We start from the raw sequence: 18,829 nt of genomic DNA, 5'->3' as shown, positions 1-18,829 counted from the left end.
TATACATAAAAATGGGGGGTCTTGTTAATACTCAAATTGTCTGCGATGTGGCCCATCTTGTTGTATCTTGGAAGCCGAGCAGGTTTCTGAGCCTGGCCAGTACCGTAGGCACAAGAAAGCGTGTCTGGGAATACCATGAAGCTCGCTGTAGGCATCGGCTGGGAGTTGGCCCGAGACATGGTAGTCCAGTAACAGATTCTTGCATCCTTCTGCACAGAACGTTTGTGCATTACTCACCTAGCACGCAAGCGATTCTCTCGTCAAAACGGTCGCGAGACTCAAAAGGGAGGCGTTTCTGGGTACACACAGTACATTTAGTTATTTATTTTTATTTTTTTCCACTACACAGCAGAAACAACACAAGCAGCAAGCAGACAGTCTCCCTGAGGATCGGTAATTATTTGTCGGAGAGATGGAGCGATGACATTGGGACCCACGCTGGAACAAGATGGATTGCTGTGGCACACAACCCGGTGAGAGACTGCACACTTTCAAGCCAGCAGCGGATGGAGAATGGCTGGCGATGACAAAGATTTATTGGCCGCTGGTGCAATACAACAGGATCTATTTTCTTTAAACTTTGCTGAAACATAAATATTTAAACTAATACTCTTTGATGCCGACTTGGCAACATAAATAAAAATTTTCTTCTTTTTTTTTACTTTACCGAGAAGTTACGAGCTTGTCACGTTACCGGGATTATTTAAGGCGGAGTTCGGGAGGGAGGATATAGAAAGAGGGTAGAGTGGGAACCACAGGAGTGTGGAGAGGAGGAGAGAGTGGGTTCATTTTGCCAAGGGGGGGCAGGGGAAGAAAAAAAGAGAGTAGCCATAAAGAGAGAGTATAGGAGCGGCAGCAGGCAGGCAGGCAGGGGGCGGGGAAGTGGGGTCTACGCGTTGTCCGTGCATTTGAAAGCGGTTTTCTCTCCCAAAGACATTAACGCAAAGCGCCCCCCACCCACCCCCCCCCCCCCACCTGATGTCAGGGCAAGGCTTCACGATCTTTTGTAGCCACAAAAAGCGCAAGCGGTGGCGGTTTTTGTATTTGGCTCGTTGGTTGCGCATGCGCGCACACACACTGTGCGTTACTAACGTAAAAATGTTGACATTTTTAGTTGTGGCGGTGTCGCGGTGGATGCTGCACTGTACTATGAACCGTACCACCTTGGATCGATTTACGGCAAGCGGCATCTCAACTGGTCTGGGGTGGCCTCCTGTTAGCCACCCAGCACTGACCAAGCAAAGCGAAGTACAGTCAAACAACCTCCATGACCGACAAGGTGTGGAGATGACTACATCCAGCGGTAGAGTGATGAGGGGGCTGTAAATAATTGTAAAATTAAAATGTTGTAGTGTATTTTGGTGGGGCCATGGAAGCACTCGACCAGTACAATTATTTCCGTACGCAAATTAAATATAACTCGCACAAAGAATCATACAGTCGGTGTTGTTACCTACTGCTCCAGTCTTGTTACTGAACGAGGTTTTGTTGGGTGCAGCAATCTACAAAGAGTTGGTGGCTCACACAGAGATGATGTTGTGCAACACACAACAACATGGCCAGAAGGTGGCTGTCGGGTGACAGGACAGCAATTGTGTTTCTGAGTTTCTACTTACGTTAAATTTGAGTGTGTACACGTGGATGAGACATAAGACTCAGCGAGACTTTTCTTAGCACAATAAAGTAGAAAAAAAAACTCACATTGTACGAGTATTTGTCACGAGCCGGCAACCTAAGTTTGATTCCAAAGCCGTGGGTAACATCTGTGCTGAGTAACCTGCACTGACCAGCATGGTGAAGTATGGTCACACCACGGCTGTGACTCACGCGGCGTAGCCAAGCCTTTATCCAGCAGTGAACTGACACAACAAGGGCTCAACGACAACCAGTGGCAGCATCTGTCCAAGGATTCCTTTAAACAACAAGAAATACGACCCAAGGGTTCGGAGGTCTGGGCCCTGGGCACTGATGTCACCGCCGCAGAGGGCCCGTCTCCACCTCCTCCTCACGCTGCTCCATCTCCCGCCCTGTCGCAAACGGAAACACGGCGTTAGAATTCAAACGGTGGCGGTGCGCCAATTGGCGTGGCGGCGACAGCGGCTTTTGTGGCATATTCCCGCAAAGCAAACGAAGCGGCCGAGAGGAGCGGGAAAAAGTCTCACCGCTCCTTGGGTCGTATCTCCTGAAAACCGTCCTCTTCTTCCCGTCGCTTCCCATGATGGTCTTGCGCTCCTCTACCGTCTGGTGGTTAACACGCGCCCACAAAACATGCAAATCCGTCGCCAACAGCTACATAACGCGGCTTACAGTTGTACGATTACAAGTGCTTTTGTTGTGATCCGCTATCGGATTAAGGAGCTCCCCCACGTCATGCGGGTCTCTCTGTGGGTAATTTGACCACAGTTCACCGCGCTGGTCAGTGCAGATTGGTGAAGGCAGGGGGGGGCGGCAGAGATGTTGGACCATAGTACAGTACAACAATCGACTTTGCTGCACTGCCGAGTGAACGTTAATTACATACATGTATAGATGTGCAAAAGAACACACAAACACACACACGGGTGCCTATTTTAGGGCAGAGCATCCGAACCAACTGTTGTTAGCGATCACCTATTTAGGCCAATACGGAACACTAAACAATACTGGGGCCTATACTACCATGCACGCCCGGCTGCCCCTGTCTTGCAAGTGATCTCAACACTATGCAACTATTATTGGGCAGGGATTGTAGCGAGTTGTTTTCTAAACCATAACATCACCACTGCTCTAACACAAACAAGAAGCCGCAAGACGGACATTCACAAATGCATACACTTACGCGAGCACACACACACACACGTCGCCATTCATATCAATCAGTCAAGAAGAAGAGACACACGAGTTAAGGGCTTTACATTCAAATTACCATCATAACAACGCCTAAAAGGGAAAAGCATGGAACCCCTTTTAAGAAAGATATCCAAGTAAATTGAATGCTTTTTTTATCATTAAAAAGGCTCAACAGTAACGCAATGGTTAAAACGGTCGATTCTTTGTGAGCAGTGAAAGCCGTGCGGTTAAAGGGAAAAAAAAAACTGGCGAGTCTACTTAATTGCTGTGCTTGCCATCTTTCAAATCCTAGCATGCGTTGTTAAACCTATTTTTTTCAAACTATAGCGTGGCTTAAGTGCCGTTTCTTTTTTTGGGGTGAGGAGGCAGGGAGGGGGGGGGTGCAGTTTTGACGGCCTGGTAATGAAGTAGAAGGCAGAGCCAAATGAAAGGCAGTGAGGCGGAAGGACGGAGCGTGTTTGAGAGAGGGCCAGAATGCAGGAGACCGAAACGTTACGGGAGATGGCAAGAGAGAGAACGCCACGTAGACAGGCGGCAACTTCTTAACGGACGAAACGCGCACAGGACTTATTCTTTTGTACGGCTAACGTAGACGCAGAGCAACGACTACAATTTCACGTTCAGGTGGTCAAGCCGGATAGCCGCGTCAGGAGCAGCGGAGTGTACCGCTGTATTTGTGGATCGGGTACCGCATCGTTACATGTTGTACGGTCTGTTCTGGATGACCACAAACGCACATTGGAGAGTTTTCCATTTGTGCATCAGGTATCTGCATCTGCCATGCTTTGTACGGATGCGGTTTAGGGTGGACCATGAGCTTCGGGGGAAGATCAAAACTCAGGGATCTTCGGCGTTAGGTCACGCATGACGCGCAACTCCATTAGTACGATTTGTTTACCCCAACGTGATCGGACTGAATAAGACAGGATTTAATGTTTTCACATTATGTACGAGCTAAAACAAACCAGTCAATACATCAGCATAGAACAATTAGTTTTTTTTTTCTTCTACCGCGCGCAATGGCAGCCGCACACCCATCGGTGTACGATACACTGGGACGGTGCTGAGCTAATGTAAAAGCTTTTCCTTCAATTTCCACCAACAAAAATGAGCCGAGCAGACTTGTTCGAAGCATTTTCTCTCTCGTAAATCATCAGGGGGTCCCCTCCTCCTCCTCCTCTCCTTTCTCTGCCATATCAGGCCTCTTTTTCACCCTTATATCTCTCTCCCTGTGAAAACCCAAAACCTGCAAAGGCCATCACAAGCCCAGATGTCTGCCTCCCCTACAGAGTCCGGGCCCCCAATAAACCCGTCACCCAAGCGCACGCATTAGATTAACGAGGGAACGCAAACGACTTTTAAACGAGTGCTCACGCCCGCCCACCGCGTTTGGTCTCCATGTGTGAGTTACGTTTGTCCCTTTTTACCTTTTAAAAAAAAAGGGAGAGGGAGTGGAGGCCCTCCACTTTGTTTCCCCCCCCCCCCTCTCTCTTTCTACTGTCCATGAATCATGGGCATATCGTATATTATGGCTGTTTGCATAAGGAACACAGTTCTGGGTCCGCCGTGCCGCCTGCATGCCGCAAGAGTCTACTTTTATGTCCTCCGGGACAATACGCTCGCGACCCCACGGTCAGGACTTTAAATTACAACTTTTGCCACCCCTTTGCCGTGTTGCTAAAGGGCCGGGGCGAAGCGTCACTACGAGCAGAAGTCGCACCCGAGTGGGGTTAATGCGGTCGATGTAAATCTCCACGGCTGCCTTGCCCTCTCTCGTTCGATAAAAAGCAAATTACCATCGGTAAAACGAACAGGGGGCAGGTACTTGAGCGCAGTGATCTACCCGTGCGGTGACTGCAACCACGTGGCAAGGAGGAGGAAGTGGAATCGCTGTCCGGGCTTGCGCTCGTTGAGCCATTTAAACAAATGCCTCGCTAACTAAACAAACCGATAAACACAGCTTTCTGTTTTTCGTATCGGCACGATGTTTCCTGAATTTTAAGTGAACGAAAGCGAAGGCAATAAGGATCCGGCATAATTTACCAATTAATTTCATTCACTTCACGGAAACTAAAATGAAAAGTTAACAAGCGAAAAATAACTTTACACAATTACCTGATGGAATCCTGCCAAATAACCGTTTCCCAAGCTAAAAATATGAAAAAAAAGGGTTAGCTTTATGACTTTAGTACATCTACACATTTTCATTCTCACAATGAGTAGAATTCCTACACTTTACTCTCAGGACGTAAACAGAAATAAGGAAATATGCACGAAACAGCTCCAATGCCACAGGCCAGTATGAGAAACGAAGCACATGTGGATTGTCAGGATGTGCCAGTTTAAACATCCGCTTCCTTCTCATCTCATTGTAATTTGTGATTTTGTCAATGAATCATCGTTTGACACGAATTCTTATTGTAAACAACTCTTCAACGCTTCATGCCAGAGGGAGCCACGCTATTTACCACCGGGCGTGATGGCGCACGCCTGTGATCCAGCGCTTTTTTCTGCCAAGGGTTTGGTGGCTTGCATAGATTTGGTGGCCTGGGGATTGGGCAGTAGAGTTAACGGTGTTCTTAACCTATCTGTGCAGACCTTAAAAACGTTGTCACCTCAAAGGCCAGAATTTTCTCTGGACACTCCAGTTTCCTCGCACACGAAGCCAAACAATGTTTAATATAGGGGTGGGGGAACCTGTGGGACTGTGGACACATGCAACTTCGTTTAATTCAACCCAATTAACACATGAGGCCTATCATGTTGAAAAAGCCTGCAAACGATGCTTATTCATCACCAACGGTATATTAGCCACACTAATCGGGTACGAGAGGGAAACATTTTTGACCTGGCAACACTGCGATTCTAAATTTGGCAAGCTCTGTAACTTTCTGTCCCCACAAAAGACCTCTTTGCAATGACAGAGAAGTAGCTGTTGTGCGTGTAAGTGAATGTGTGGCCTGCCAAAGATATGTGAATGTCCTATTCGGTCAAGAAAATGGTTTGGAATTGGCCATATATCCACATGCAGAACCCGATTGATGTTCAGTAAGTATTTCCGGGATAAATAAATGAAAAAAATATTGAGATACCGTGAATGCTTAAGCAAAGCAATAAGTGCAATGTTTCTAAGGGTATAATATGGCAGCAAAAAACTTAAAACATCAGTTTCATACCAGTGACAATACCAGTGCTACCTAATTCATAAGTACGGTAAAAATGTGATTTTGTAAGAAGATAAATTAATAACGTTTAGAATTGTAAGAGCCCCATAACTCTGTAGTCATACATGGGATGCGCGGCGACAAAGGACATCAACAAGAAACTTGGGGCAGACGTCGTTTCTGATAAGTGAGGGCTGCCTTGTATACAATGGATTGGACACTTGTTTGGAAAAAAGCTACTTGGAAAAACTATCGAGTCGCGCAATGAAATTTAAACAAGACTCTCAACGCGGAAATATTTACTTCCGCGGAATTACGAGGGACATTTGTACACGGTCCACGGTTTGTTGACTCGCAAGCAGCACATTTGGTGCGCATCTCCTCGACAAATGAACAAATCTCTCACGCACGCACGCACACACAAGGATAATAAGTACATGTGGTATTTGAGGCATTCTTCTCGCACGAAGGCGCTCCGGTTGTTCCTTGCAAGCTGTACAGAACATTATCATTTTAAATTTAGTGCAGTACTGTCTGGCAGTGAAAACCACTCACAGTGACCGGCGATGTGTAGATTGGCTGGACATTGTAAAACCGTGGGGGTTCTCATCTAAGTGCATAGGACGACCAGGTCAACGTGTGCGTCCGACTGGAGTTGATGACGACTGGCATCGGCAGAAATTGCATCTCAACCAGGCAGGATGGTGCAATTTTGGTGCGCGTGCGTACACACGAAAGCAGGCACCCTCGCTCATACGCGCGAGATACGCGGAGCGAAATGTGACGCGACGCGGAGTGAAAATGGCGCCGGGCGCTCACCCCGTCGGGCATGGTGACTGTGGAGACCGACATGCTGCTGAAGAAGGAGTGGACGCCGGGGGCGTGGCCCGGGGTGAGGGAGGACCGTGGCCCAGGGGTGGATTTGGGCGGTAGTTGGCGCAGCAGAGAGTCCAGCCCTTCGGACTTCACGCGCGAGTCCAGATCTTGACAAACGCGCGCGCGCACACACACACACACACACGTGCTTGATAAATGTTGTACGTTAAACCTTAGTGACAGACAGCCGGGGTAAGTGCTGTTGGGGCGCTGCGGTGGTGAGATGTTAAATCCCTCGCCTGATGTGCAGGAGGTCGTGGGTTCGTTCTCGACCCTGACGCCTGTATATTTGGAGTTTTGATGCTCTCCATGTGGTCGCGTGTATTTTTCTCCGGGTCCTCCGGTTTTCCCTCGACATTTAGAAACACGTGTTTGGAGTATTTGGCTGCTATACATTTCCACGTGATAAGCCACTTTGTTGGGCTATCATTTGTGGCCAGGTCGCTTCTGAAAAAGAGCTTTATAACTTAGGTGGGCCTTACTTCGTAAAATAAAAAAAAAATTGGATTTGTTGAGTTGCCAAGCACCTATTAAGGTCGGCATTGTACGACAGGGTGCAGTGTGTCCAGTAGGCATACAACGATGCATCGATTAAAGGTGATTACTACGCGCACAACACATGCTCTGACTTGCACTTGTGAGAATTGGTTATTTACAATGTGTGGACATTCTTTTTTATACAGTTACGTTTAGGCTGATGGGAGTCAACAGAACTGTACAAATGGAACAAGACGAAACAAGAAACCATCCAATGAGGCCTGACAAAATATGACAAAAAATATCTTATTGTTTTGAATCGTGACCATAATTCATACAGTCGCTGTGGGGGGGGGGTGTAAGGTGCCATGCGTGCAGTGTGACATTTGCAACTCAGTGATGATGTTCACGAAAAAAAAAGAGACAACCTCTTTTAGTCTGCACGAACGTGGAGGAGACACAGGCCAGATTCATGCATCACATACTTTTACTGTGCACAGCCCACGGTAAAAATTGCTGCCCAGCGCAAGGCATAGCGGTTTTGCGGATCTTCACATGCGCAATCACGCAGGCAAAAACTGCAGCGTTGTAATTTAGCTATTTCAAGTGGATGGACTACCAACTTGCACATTCGAAATCAAGCATGGTGCAGCTGTTAAATGAACACAAACGCTTCATCTCTCCAGCAATATTTAGCCGAAATCTCGCAAATTGTGTTCAAATGAGAAAACCACAGTGGCATTGCCTGTGCAATATAAAATGGGCGATCACCTGGTACAGCAATGAACGCTTGGCGAAATTACTTTAATTAGTGCTCTAAAAACTTCCTGGATGATTCAAGCGTAAATAAAAAAAACACACCTGTGCACAGGATTAGCAGCGGGTGCACGCAGTGACGGGAGAGTTTATAGAAAATGATGGCATTAAGGCTACTTTTGGCGGCACGGCGGGCGTTTTTCTCTGCGTTTGCGTGGTTACGTGGTTTCTGTAATGGCGTACGTGCGGCGTGGCACGCAGACGTATGTTAAAATGTGCTTCCTAGCGGCGCGTACGCACGCACGCACGCGCACAAGCGGAGACACGGGCCGCGGCTTACCCTGGTCCTCTTTGGCTGCGGGAAGGTGCTTGGGTGGCTGGAAAAATCCTCTCCTAAAAAAATCAAACTGAAAAACAAAAGAACAATCAAAGCGCCCAGCAAGAAATAGATTTATAATTAATACATCGTTGTGCGGCACTTTTGTCAATCCACTGCTGCATGGATGCGCCACCAAGGCATGTTTATCACGGGGGGTTGGGGGTTGTTTGACCATACTTCACCACGCTGGTCAATACGGGGTAAAGGGAGGAGCCCAGGATTGGTCCAGATATCAGTCGTCACTGATGTTAGCCGTGGCCATGAATTGAACTCTGGCTGGCGGTTCATAGCACAGTGCGATTTAATACAGCACTATATTTGTGCAAAAATGCAAATAACAAACATTTGTTGCAAATAAGCATCTTACCAAGCTCATTTTCAGTTGAAAAAAACACTGCAAAATGGCATTTTGAAAAAATGCGATCACGGCTTATGACATACTGAGCACTTGTACCCAAAATGTACATATATAAATAAAATAAAACGTTACAAAACCTGAACGTTAGATCTTTTGTACGAAACAACGGGCACAGAACGCACTGCAAACAGCAGCAAGGCGACCAAAAAAAAAGCACTGTGGGCTGTAGATCAGTGGTCTAGTTACAGACCGTGACTTTGAGGCGATTTAGTCCCAGTTACACATTAACGGGGTCGCAATCAGCCGTGGCCGGAATGTAAGCGAAAGGGTGGCGAGCGTGCAGCGCGCGCAACCGGCGATCTCATTTTAATTCAAAATTAAGGCCAAGTGAGAGAGAGAGGGAGGGACGTGGTGGGTGGGAGGCGAGAGGGGAGGTGTTTGGAGTGCCCACAAAATAAATAAATGTCACGGGCTCGGTCGTAAATTACCGCGGTGCTCGCCCGCCAAAACATAAATCGAGGACGGTTTCGTTGATTTCACCCGTCGAGAACGAAACGCGCCGGGTTTCCATATCCATCTCCATCAGCCCCGCCACTTTTATGGTGACGAATCGAATTCCAAAGGGAACGCTACATTGTTCAGGCAAAGTTTTTGATCCTTTTTTTGGGGGGGATTTTTGTTTTGTTTTTAAACTCTACGGCTTTTCAGCACTCCCTCTCTTTATGTATATTTTTTTCACACGTCCTAAGCGTGAATTTCGTCTTGTCAAACTGTTGTTTCAAGTCAATCTTGCATTGACGAGCGATGGGAGAATCGCACGGGTTTATGCAAACTCGCCGTCTTCCCACGAGCAACCAAAGCGCATTCCGCATTCAACCACAAAACACAATCTAGTCACTCCAAATAATACTTGTAAGAAGCAGGACGCTTGCGTTTAAACAAATGAAAACAATGAGATTCCAAAAGGAATTATAACAAAATTTAAAAACCCTAATGTTTGCTGGACATGCTTTTGTTATTCTCAGTAAACAAAAAAAATCTAAAATAAAATAAAATATAAAAACAAAAATGCAGGCAGTGACTATTAACGATCAAACGGGGCAAGGAAACGTTCTAAACCATTGTGGGGGTGAAACAGTTAATATAAAAAAAAAACTAATAAAAAGTCTCACCATTAATTGCACCGCGGCATTTCACAACCGACGTACAGAAGAATCAGAACGAACTTAAACAAATTTGCAAACGAACAAATACCAAGTCGAATGGTCTGGAGGGATGTGCTGGCAGCCCGTCGAACGATCCCCGGTTGCTGGGCGGCGAGCTGTCCTCGGGAGGACGCCGCGGGTCCCCGCTGTGGCCCCCACCTCTGCCCGGGAGCCCCCCACGGGAGGGAGTGTGGGGTCCGGCACGAAGTTCGTCGTCGGGGCTCTTGAGCATGTAATCTCGGAGAGACTGCCCTTCCTTCGGGCCCGGCTGGTCATCAGGCCCTAGAAGCAAAGGCAGGTCTACCGTGAAAATAGGAAGATGGCACAAATTCTGTTACAACACCATTATTTTGGTGTATAAGTGATGGATTTTTTTGGGGTATTTATATATTATTCCCACTTACGATCCATGTGCATGATAATCAAATTCAAGTGTCACTAAAAGCCCGACTCAAAGGAAAATAGAGTAAAAGGATAAGCATTATTTTGATATCATGCAAACAATGTTCAACTAAAAGGCAATCGACTTAACCGAGGTAACACATATTCTTTGGGTCTTTCGGTAAAGTCACGTAGATAGGTTCAAATAATTTTTTTTTTTTTAAACTAGGAGGTTTCGATCGCAACACAAGCGGTCGACCGCTTGTGTTCCGATCGAAACGTCGTAGTTTTTTGCTATTTTCTTTGAAGCTATCTACGTGACTAATACCGAAAGAAAAAAACTACGACGTTTCGATCGAAACACAAGCGGTCGACCGCTTGTGTTGCGATCGAAATGTCGTAGTTTTTTGTTATTTTCTTTGAACCTATCTACGTGACTTTACCGAAAGATCCAAAGAATATGAATTCCTGAGTCGCGAAAGCTTTAAGTCAAGATTCAAGGTAACACATTTAAAACAATGATGACATTCTGTCAATTTTAACAGTACTCATGGGGTAAATATTTCTCATAATTAAAAGTTCTCACTTCGAGGTTCAAAACAAAATGCACTATTCTTGGGAATCCCCACAAGACAAAGCAACATTAGAGGATGATCCTATGAGACAAAAAAAACCCCACTTTCAATATTTCTCCACCAGGTCTCAAATACAATTAATATATGGCTCGATTCACATCAAATGCTGGAATTTTAAACTAGAGGGTTGGACTGGACTGAAATAAGTGCCACATTTTAATGTTTATGTTCAGTCTTCTTTTGTAATCATCAGTGACCAGGCTGAGACCACCGAATTCTTATTCATACATGACCTCGACTCAGAAGCTGAGACTCAAATCTATGATCTTGATATTGTTTGACTGCGATTTTTTTCCCAGGCGATACACACAGTGACCACAGAGTTGCCATTCGTTCGAACTGCTGATACAGTATCTCCGAACCACCACTTGAAGCGTCTCAGCAATCCTACATAAGTATCGGGCGATAATGTAACATCACATGATGTGGCTGGGCTTCCTGATGGAGCGAGTGCATGGCCAGAGGGTAGGGGAGGGCATCAATCCGGACAAAGCCCGACGTGACACCACAGCAATCATTGCCGACTGGTCCGTTAACAATGCCACGCCAAGCCTGCCATTGCTTTATCTTAGAATAACAGTGCCTGATGCTCCACAGAGCGAAGGTCTTGATAACAATCATTTTGTTGATCTCTCTGCGACGGAAAAGGACCGTTGCCGAAACGTCGCCCATTATATATTTTTCCCGCTTTAGAGCGAGGAGCGTTATTGACAGATGTATGTTGAGTTTCTGCTTATTTCTACATGTGCACTACTGCCAACGCAGTATCACAATTAAAAAAATGGTTAAGTTCCTTGTAAAGGTCACCGATGTGCACAACGGGGCTTAGCGCCGGCACGGTTGTGGCCGCGGCATACCGAAGCGACGCGGCGGCTGCGCGATCGTGCTGTCAATGTTCTGGAAGAGCTGCTCCATCTCGTGCAAGATGTTCCCGAAGCCCAGGTTGTCATGGAAACGGAACAGCCCTTCCGGCCCAACGCTCAGGCCGAAGCCGAAGCGCTTTCCGTCGCCCTCTCTGGCCCCGCCCCAACCGGGCGGGAATGAATCATCGTTCTCGTCGTCATCTGCTAAGAGGCCAAAGCCGCCGAAGTGGTGATCGTCATCTTCGTCGTCGCGCCACGGACCCCCGAAAAAACTTCCCTCGAAGTCCCTGAAGTGGTGGGGGGAGGAGGGGGAAGATACAAGTAGACATTCTTACAGTTATAAGTTTGTTCTCCTTAAACTTATACATTGGTTTGCAATGTTTCTTCTGTTGCTTCAGTTTGCCCATTTCAAATACATTTTGTAACATCTGAACCTCATGGTGGTACCCCGGGGTACCATAGTACCCCGGCTCTCGCATAATGTCCGTGATGCGGTCATTTTTAGTCTGTTGATGGTCGGCGATGCGGCAATCGACTCATCTCGACGAGCTGTACACGATGCACCGTGGTGCGTACGAGCGTTCAGGGTTTCAGCGGAATCGTCCTCGCTGCGTTTCGACATCGCGGAGTAGCACCGATTTCGGATTGATTAGTACCCCGGTCGCAGAGTTAAGTAACACCCCTGGAGAAAAATTGTGTCCCATAAATAAAACATTTAATTGCCTCGGCCATTTTGTATTATTTGGTACCCCGGGGTACCGCCATAAGGATCATCTATCCCTCGTTTATGCTATTAGCCACTGTATTGTATAATGAACAAAAACAAAGATCGCCCATATAGCCTTTAACAGACTGTTGGGTAAAGTGCTGTTAGTGAGCAGCTATGAAGGTGCGCAAGGCACACGATGGGGTGGGGGGTGGCAAGCACCATGTTCGGCAGCCTTTGTCTCCTCCGTGCTGCTGATGTTTAGACACCACACCGGGTAATGATTGAAAGCTGAGTCGACCTAGGGGAGGCCCATAATCAGTTCAGATATTCGCCACTGTTTTTGATTGTAAGGGCAAATCGAACTCGAGTCGCCGGGTTTGTAGTGCAGTGCGAGGGAGGCTTTCATTGAGAAGCGGATTGACAAAGGGCTGTATCATTATACTGTGTTTCGCATTATCCAGTTGAAGGAATAGTAGTTATAACGTGTGGTTCTCACACCCAAAACGCTACAGATTAATTAAAATCCCAGTTGAGCATCGATTCAGCTGTTCATCACTCTTATAGCTAAAATGGGTATTTCTATGTAAAAAAAAAATACGGTGATAATAATCTAGAGGTTGTCCTATGCATTGACTTGCAATAGGAATGTGGAATTTCCACGACTCGCTAAGCGCTATAAACATAAGATAAGGACCGTCTTACACTTGTTTCAACGGAGAAACCACTGTCTCATATTTTTCCTTCGAAGGACGTTATTTTAACAAATGCGTTGCTTTTTTTACTTTTTCTGCTTTTGCACCACTGCGAATGCAGTATCACCAAACAAATGATATCACTTTGACCCTTGTGTCATCAGGCTCCCCCAATTGGTTTAACATCGAGTCTATCAGGATGGAAGCCACACATTGACAGAAATGGTGGTGGTGGTGGTGGTGAAAAGGCGCTTGGAGCCGAGACAGGCAAGGGAAGGAAAAAATAAGTTCAAGTCAATCACATAGCGCCACCACGTGGCATGATCACGTTTCGCATTCTCCCCCCCCCCACCCAAAGTTAAATGAAATTTCCTTTGCATACCCAACCTACGCTAAGGTTGAAGGTTAACCCACACTATACTGAACTTAATTACATTAAAGGTGGTGTTTTTTCGAAGAAGAAAATTACCACCGTGTTTTACATGCGTACATTTTTTTTGTAACATGACGATAATTGTTCATTACACGGTAGTTATAAACCTAATGGTTAATTCCACGCGTGTCCAAGAGGTATATATAACATTGCACACTCAAAACGTTTCCCCAACGTGGAAACTATGCGCGGCATGGTCTAACATTAGCGTCCATCGTCGATCGGGGAGAACCCGTGTGGCTGCTGCTCCCTGGTTGTGGGATCGACATGAACTTACAAAACCGCAAGGCCCATCCCCAAGCCCATTCTGCTTATTATTACACGCTTTCATCATTATTACACGCGTTTATCATTATTACACGCTTTTATTGTTGTCGTATCCTCTAATCTTGTAACTCAATTTTAACCCACTTCCCAATGTGGTTTCGACTGCAAACTTGGTATACTTATGTCATACTGATAACAATACTATATTCTATCATTAAAAATAAAACATATATTTTTAAACAATCTTTTTTATATGTTATGTTTCGGCTTGGGTCTAATTGTCCACTGTCAACTCACGTTGACTGTAAATGACCACGGTCCCCTTACGTTATGGCAAGCTTCAAGGCCACTTCCTGGAGTTCTGCCATTACTCGTACGGTACATTTCATTAAAGCGTGTTTTTAAAAATGTGTTTTTTATTTTATATCTTTTTTTCTCGCACATCTCTGTGAAGACAACTCTGCGGTGCCGTTGGCTTATTGATAAAACGTCGAGTGTCACCATTGACCAACGACGGGTTCGGTTCGATCGCCTGGCGCGGCAGTTCAAATGGGGGTCAATTTCTTAACACCTCCCGGCCCCCACCCAGCCCCCGTCCACCCAGCAGCATAAACAGCGATACTGTGAAGTCAATCGGCAGGTCATATGCGGTGGGCTAAATTGTGGATGATCCCGCCTCTTTCACTCGGTGTCCGTCTGGCCAGACGTGGGAAGAGTAGGCCAAATACCCGCAAAAGGGGTTATCTGTGTAGGTCCTTCTCTGCCCCCACAGTAGGCGAGAATAAGCAATTGTAGGGCTTTCGGTAAAGTCACGTAGGTAAAAATAAAGTTAATCAAATCACGACGTTTCGGAGGCAACACAAGCTTCCATCATCAACGGCTTGTGTTGCCTCCGAAACGTCGTGATTTGATTAACTTTATTTTTATTTTTACCTACGTGACTTTACCGAAAGAAACAAAGTATGGATCATTGCAGTCACGAAAACTTTAAATCTAGAATTGTAGGGCTGCTGCATTTTTACCCCTTTACCAATTATAGAATGTACAGCTTGTAATTATAAAGAAACTGCCGTGGGTGAGTCCTTCATATCACCCAACGATGTAACTAACACCTACGGCTCTTTCGTCAATCCACTTTTGGACGAGGGCCTTTCCCCACGCCGTGTGAGCGATTTGACCATACTTCACCACAGCGGTAAGTGGGCGGGGAGCGTATTCGTTGCAGCACAGTGCAGGTAGTTGACACATTGCCCTCTGCTTCACAGCACGTAGCAACCCACAGGCTACTGTGGTCAGTCACGGGGAGCGGTAGTGTAGCGGTTAGCGCGCTGCATTACGAACCATGCGGACCCAAGTTGGATTCCCGCTCTCTGCCACCGCCAGTAACGAATATCTGAACCGGTCCAGGGCCTCCTCAAGTTCGACTCGGCCTCAAACGAGTAACTGGTGCGATGTGTAAACGTCACCACTGGGGAGATAAAGGCGGCCGGGCATGGTGCTGGCCTTCGTGTGCCGTTCCGGCCTTCATAGGTGCTTGCAAAACAGCACGTGCCCCAACAGTCTGCTATCTTGTCTTTGTGGTCATACGTCCAAGCACCATCTCGTATCAAATCTGCGTCGTTTGTGACATCTGATTAACTAAAACTGCACTACTTCATACTTCGTGAGCTGTAGCGCTGTTTAACAAAAACACACGATTAATGAGGATGTGCAGAGTTGTAATTACATTCGGGTGAATATGGGGCAGGCGAAGCCTGCGCACTGCAGTATTATCATTATACGTGCAAGAGGGCACCTTGGGAGTTTATGTCCAGTCGGTAATAATGCTGCGGTGACACAGCTGCCCTTGATGTGCTGTCAAGAACCCGCCAACAGTAATATCCTTCGAATGCTCAATACAAGTCTGTTTTTTTTCTCTTTCTCGAATAGAGACATCATCATGAGCTGAGATAATAAAGGTCTCCCCAAGCTGCCGCCACCTCTCGTTATATGTGTTGCAGCAAACTAAATATGTATGCACATGTGTGGTGATGTACAGTGGTACCTCGTTATACATCGTTAATTCGTTTCAGAAGGTAGAACTTATACCGAAAGTGACGTATACCAAACGAATTTTTCCCATAAAAAATAAAGGGAAAGGAAATAATCCGTTCCAGAGTATAAGAAATTATATTTTATATGGCATATTATACATTAAAGGGGTTGTATAACATAATGTAGACACTACTTATTACTAAAATGCATAAATAAATTAAAATAAATGCATAAATTAAAATAAATTGAAATAAAAATAAAATGTAACATCACTTTACCTTGTTTAGAGGAGTTAAAATGACAAAAAACACGTGAAAATTCACAGAGAGTTATAGCAAGGGGGTTGTGCACTGAACGAGATCTACAGGCAGATTGAGGAGCGGCGCTTTGTTTAAGTCGTGAACGGGGTCTACGCGGGTACGCGGTGACTCATCCCGACCCATACAAGTTCTAGCCAGCGCGTCGTATCCCAAGAATTTTTTTTCGTCAAAAACACGACGTATACCAAATTCGACGTATTCGAAAGCGGTCGTATACCAAGGTATGGCTGTATATTGAGTCACAATGGCGTCTAGCGCCAGCTATTGGAAGGCACCGTGCATGTTAGCGTTTCTCTCTGGCACCAGTGTATGGCATAGAAGCGGGCCCGAGGGACAATGCTTCTGGTGACGGCCAGAGAGAGGGCACTTCGGGACATGATAGTTTGGGTGAACCCGAGAGGGCACGTGACCAGCAGAGGGTAGCGAGGGGGGGCAAGGGTTGGCGAGAGGGACACGTGACATAAGGCCCAGAACCTTCTAGTAGGATCTAGAAGGGGGCGTGGCCTGGGGCGTGGCCAGGCCACGCTCAGGGGCATAAAAGGGAAGTCCCGAGCACCGATCCAGGCTGTTTTCTGGAATCAACCCGCCGTGTTAAGTCTCCTCGATATTCAGTCTTCGGTCGTCACGTTCAGCATCGTGGGTCAGGCAGTACGTTACAGACCTGACCCGGTTATGTAGTTGCCCGTTGTCGTTTAGTCACTAGTGGAAGATAACTACCACCTATGTCGTTATCCCGTACGTTTATGTAGTTACGCTGTCGGGGGTGTTGTAATAAACGTGTTGCATCCAAGTTCTAGTGTGTGTGTCTCCATGGATGCCACTACACATGTACTGCCTTATGGTTACTTCTATATTCATAATTCGGTTGGGGGTGCTCAGGTCCTGACGAAATACAAGTTGGCAGCGATGATGGAAATGATGGTTTCATACGGTTACATAAAACGATTCAATAGACAACTCTTAAAAGTCAACCAAAAGTTAAAACCCTGGTTAAGTGGTCAGAGGCAGGAGGGTTAGCGGTCGGGTGCCAGTGGGCAAGTTAATAACTTAGTGGGCTTGTGAACAAGATAATATTTCTCTGGTTTCTCCAGTAACGTCCAGGCGATTGGCAGGGCGAGTAGTCGTGGCTGGTTGACGAGTAGGGGAAGGGCGAGCATGAGTGGTTAGCTAGCCGAGTTGGTAACGGTTCAGGTGAGAGTGTTACTACAGTACCGAGTGGTTGGTTGTTTAGAGATAGTGATGTATTGGTTAAGTTTGCTCTTCCTTGCTCCAACGTTGTCGCCTTTTCAACGTTTGTCCACTTTCACGTTTTAGGCCACGTCGTTTTAGCTGTGCCACGCACACGTGTAAAGCCCCCCCCCCCTCCGTCGGTGTTATTTGTATCAGGCAGTATAGCACAACGCGGACACGTGTAATGGTTATACAGTGCATGCCACCTAACACCTTGGTGCCAATCCACTGCTGGATGAAAGCCTTCTTCTCACGCCTGTGCGGTTCGTGGGTGTTATTTGACCAAACTTCGCCACGCTGGTCAGTGTACAAAGCGGTGAGTATATGTAGGAAGGTGGAAAGTAACAGATTGTGATAGGCTACCCTCATCGTCCATCTCCCGTGTAGAGCTCCCCAGACAGTAATGGAAATTCCTCATTCCTGTGGCGGGGACAAGACTTTCCAGAGGGGATAACCAATGTAGACTTCCCCACAATGTTTTACTGTGTTTTTAATCGACCTCGTATGGATTATGGGCGAGTAAACCCCCTCAACAACAGGATTTGAACTCGGATTGCGCGTCGCTTGTTTAACCTGCTTAGCTTTCGCGATCAACCCTAACGAACGACGCAGCGTGGGGCGGACGTCAGGCGGGGGTGGGAGCATTCATCCAGCAGTGGATTTGACCACCGTCCTGTGAAACATGACTTTATGATGATGATTATGGACGCATATTGGCACTCACTGGGGGCCGCGACTCCCACCGCCGCCACCGCCATGGCCTCGGAGCCCGAACAATCCCCGGAAGAGGTCGTGCAGGCTCATGGGCCCAGAGGAACCCGCAAACCCGGGGTCGAACTCGGTTGGAGATAGGCGGTGGTATCGGGGTGGGGGGGTTTGGGAGTTGAACTGCGTGGGAAGAGCTCCACCGTATGTTGGCTTGCCGCCCTATCGGCCGAGCGTTGTAATGAGCGCCTCTCGGCTCTTGTTGGGAGCGGGGGGGGAAGAGGAGACGCGAGGCGGTGGCGACCCGAAACAGAGGAAACGGACGAATGACGTCACGCAGCACGTTCTAGAAGGATGACGCCACGCAAGGCTTGGCGGTGTGAGGGCACGCAGGCACAAAAAAAGGCTTTCCAGCAGCGTGACGTCACGCGAGCGCGAAGACCTTCAAGCTGTGTGACGTCACGCAAGCGCGAAGGGGTTCCGAGCTATGACATCACGCGAGCTCGAAGACCTTCA

General features: G+C 47.0%; 1 protein-coding gene across 1 annotated transcript; it reads right to left on the bottom strand.

Annotated features, from left to right (window-relative positions):
- Nucleotides 1-309: 309 nt before the first annotated feature.
- HAX1 (HCLS1 associated protein X-1) lies at nucleotides 310-18,679 on the bottom strand. The gene is made up of 7 exons (XM_032949960.2): nucleotides 18,333-18,679; nucleotides 11,918-12,210; nucleotides 10,094-10,326; nucleotides 8,443-8,509; nucleotides 6,813-6,976; nucleotides 2,163-2,241; nucleotides 310-2,027 (listed from the first exon to the last, which is right to left on the bottom strand). Exons 1-7 carry the CDS (start codon nucleotides 18,410-18,412, stop codon nucleotides 1,972-1,974), a joined length of 972 nt encoding a protein of 323 aa, XP_032805851.1. The 5' UTR covers nucleotides 18,413-18,679; the 3' UTR covers nucleotides 310-1,971.
- Between the last annotated feature and the right edge of the window lie 150 nt (nucleotides 18,680-18,829).

Source organism: Petromyzon marinus, chromosome 1 (genome assembly GCF_048934315.1).
Source record: "Petromyzon marinus isolate PM22_M1 ecotype Great Lakes invasive population chromosome 1, UKy_Petmar_22M1.pri1.0, whole genome shotgun sequence".
Classification (NCBI taxonomy): domain Eukaryota; kingdom Metazoa; phylum Chordata; class Hyperoartia; order Petromyzontiformes; family Petromyzontidae; genus Petromyzon; species Petromyzon marinus.
This window is presented reverse-complemented; position numbering and strand designations above follow the sequence as displayed.

Coding starts and splice junctions, on each gene's coding strand:
- HAX1 (XM_032949960.2), bottom strand. CDS start 18,412: ATGAGCCTGCACGACCTCTTCCGGGGATTGTTCGGGCTCCGAGGCCAT. Junction 10,327..11,917: donor GCAGCCGCCGCGTCGCTTCG/GTATGCCGCGGC, acceptor CTTTGCTTCTAG/GGCCTGATGACCAGCCGGGC. Junction 2,242..6,812: donor CAGTCACCATGCCCGACGGG/GTGAGCGCCCGG, acceptor GTTAACCACCAG/ACGGTAGAGGAGCGCAAGAC.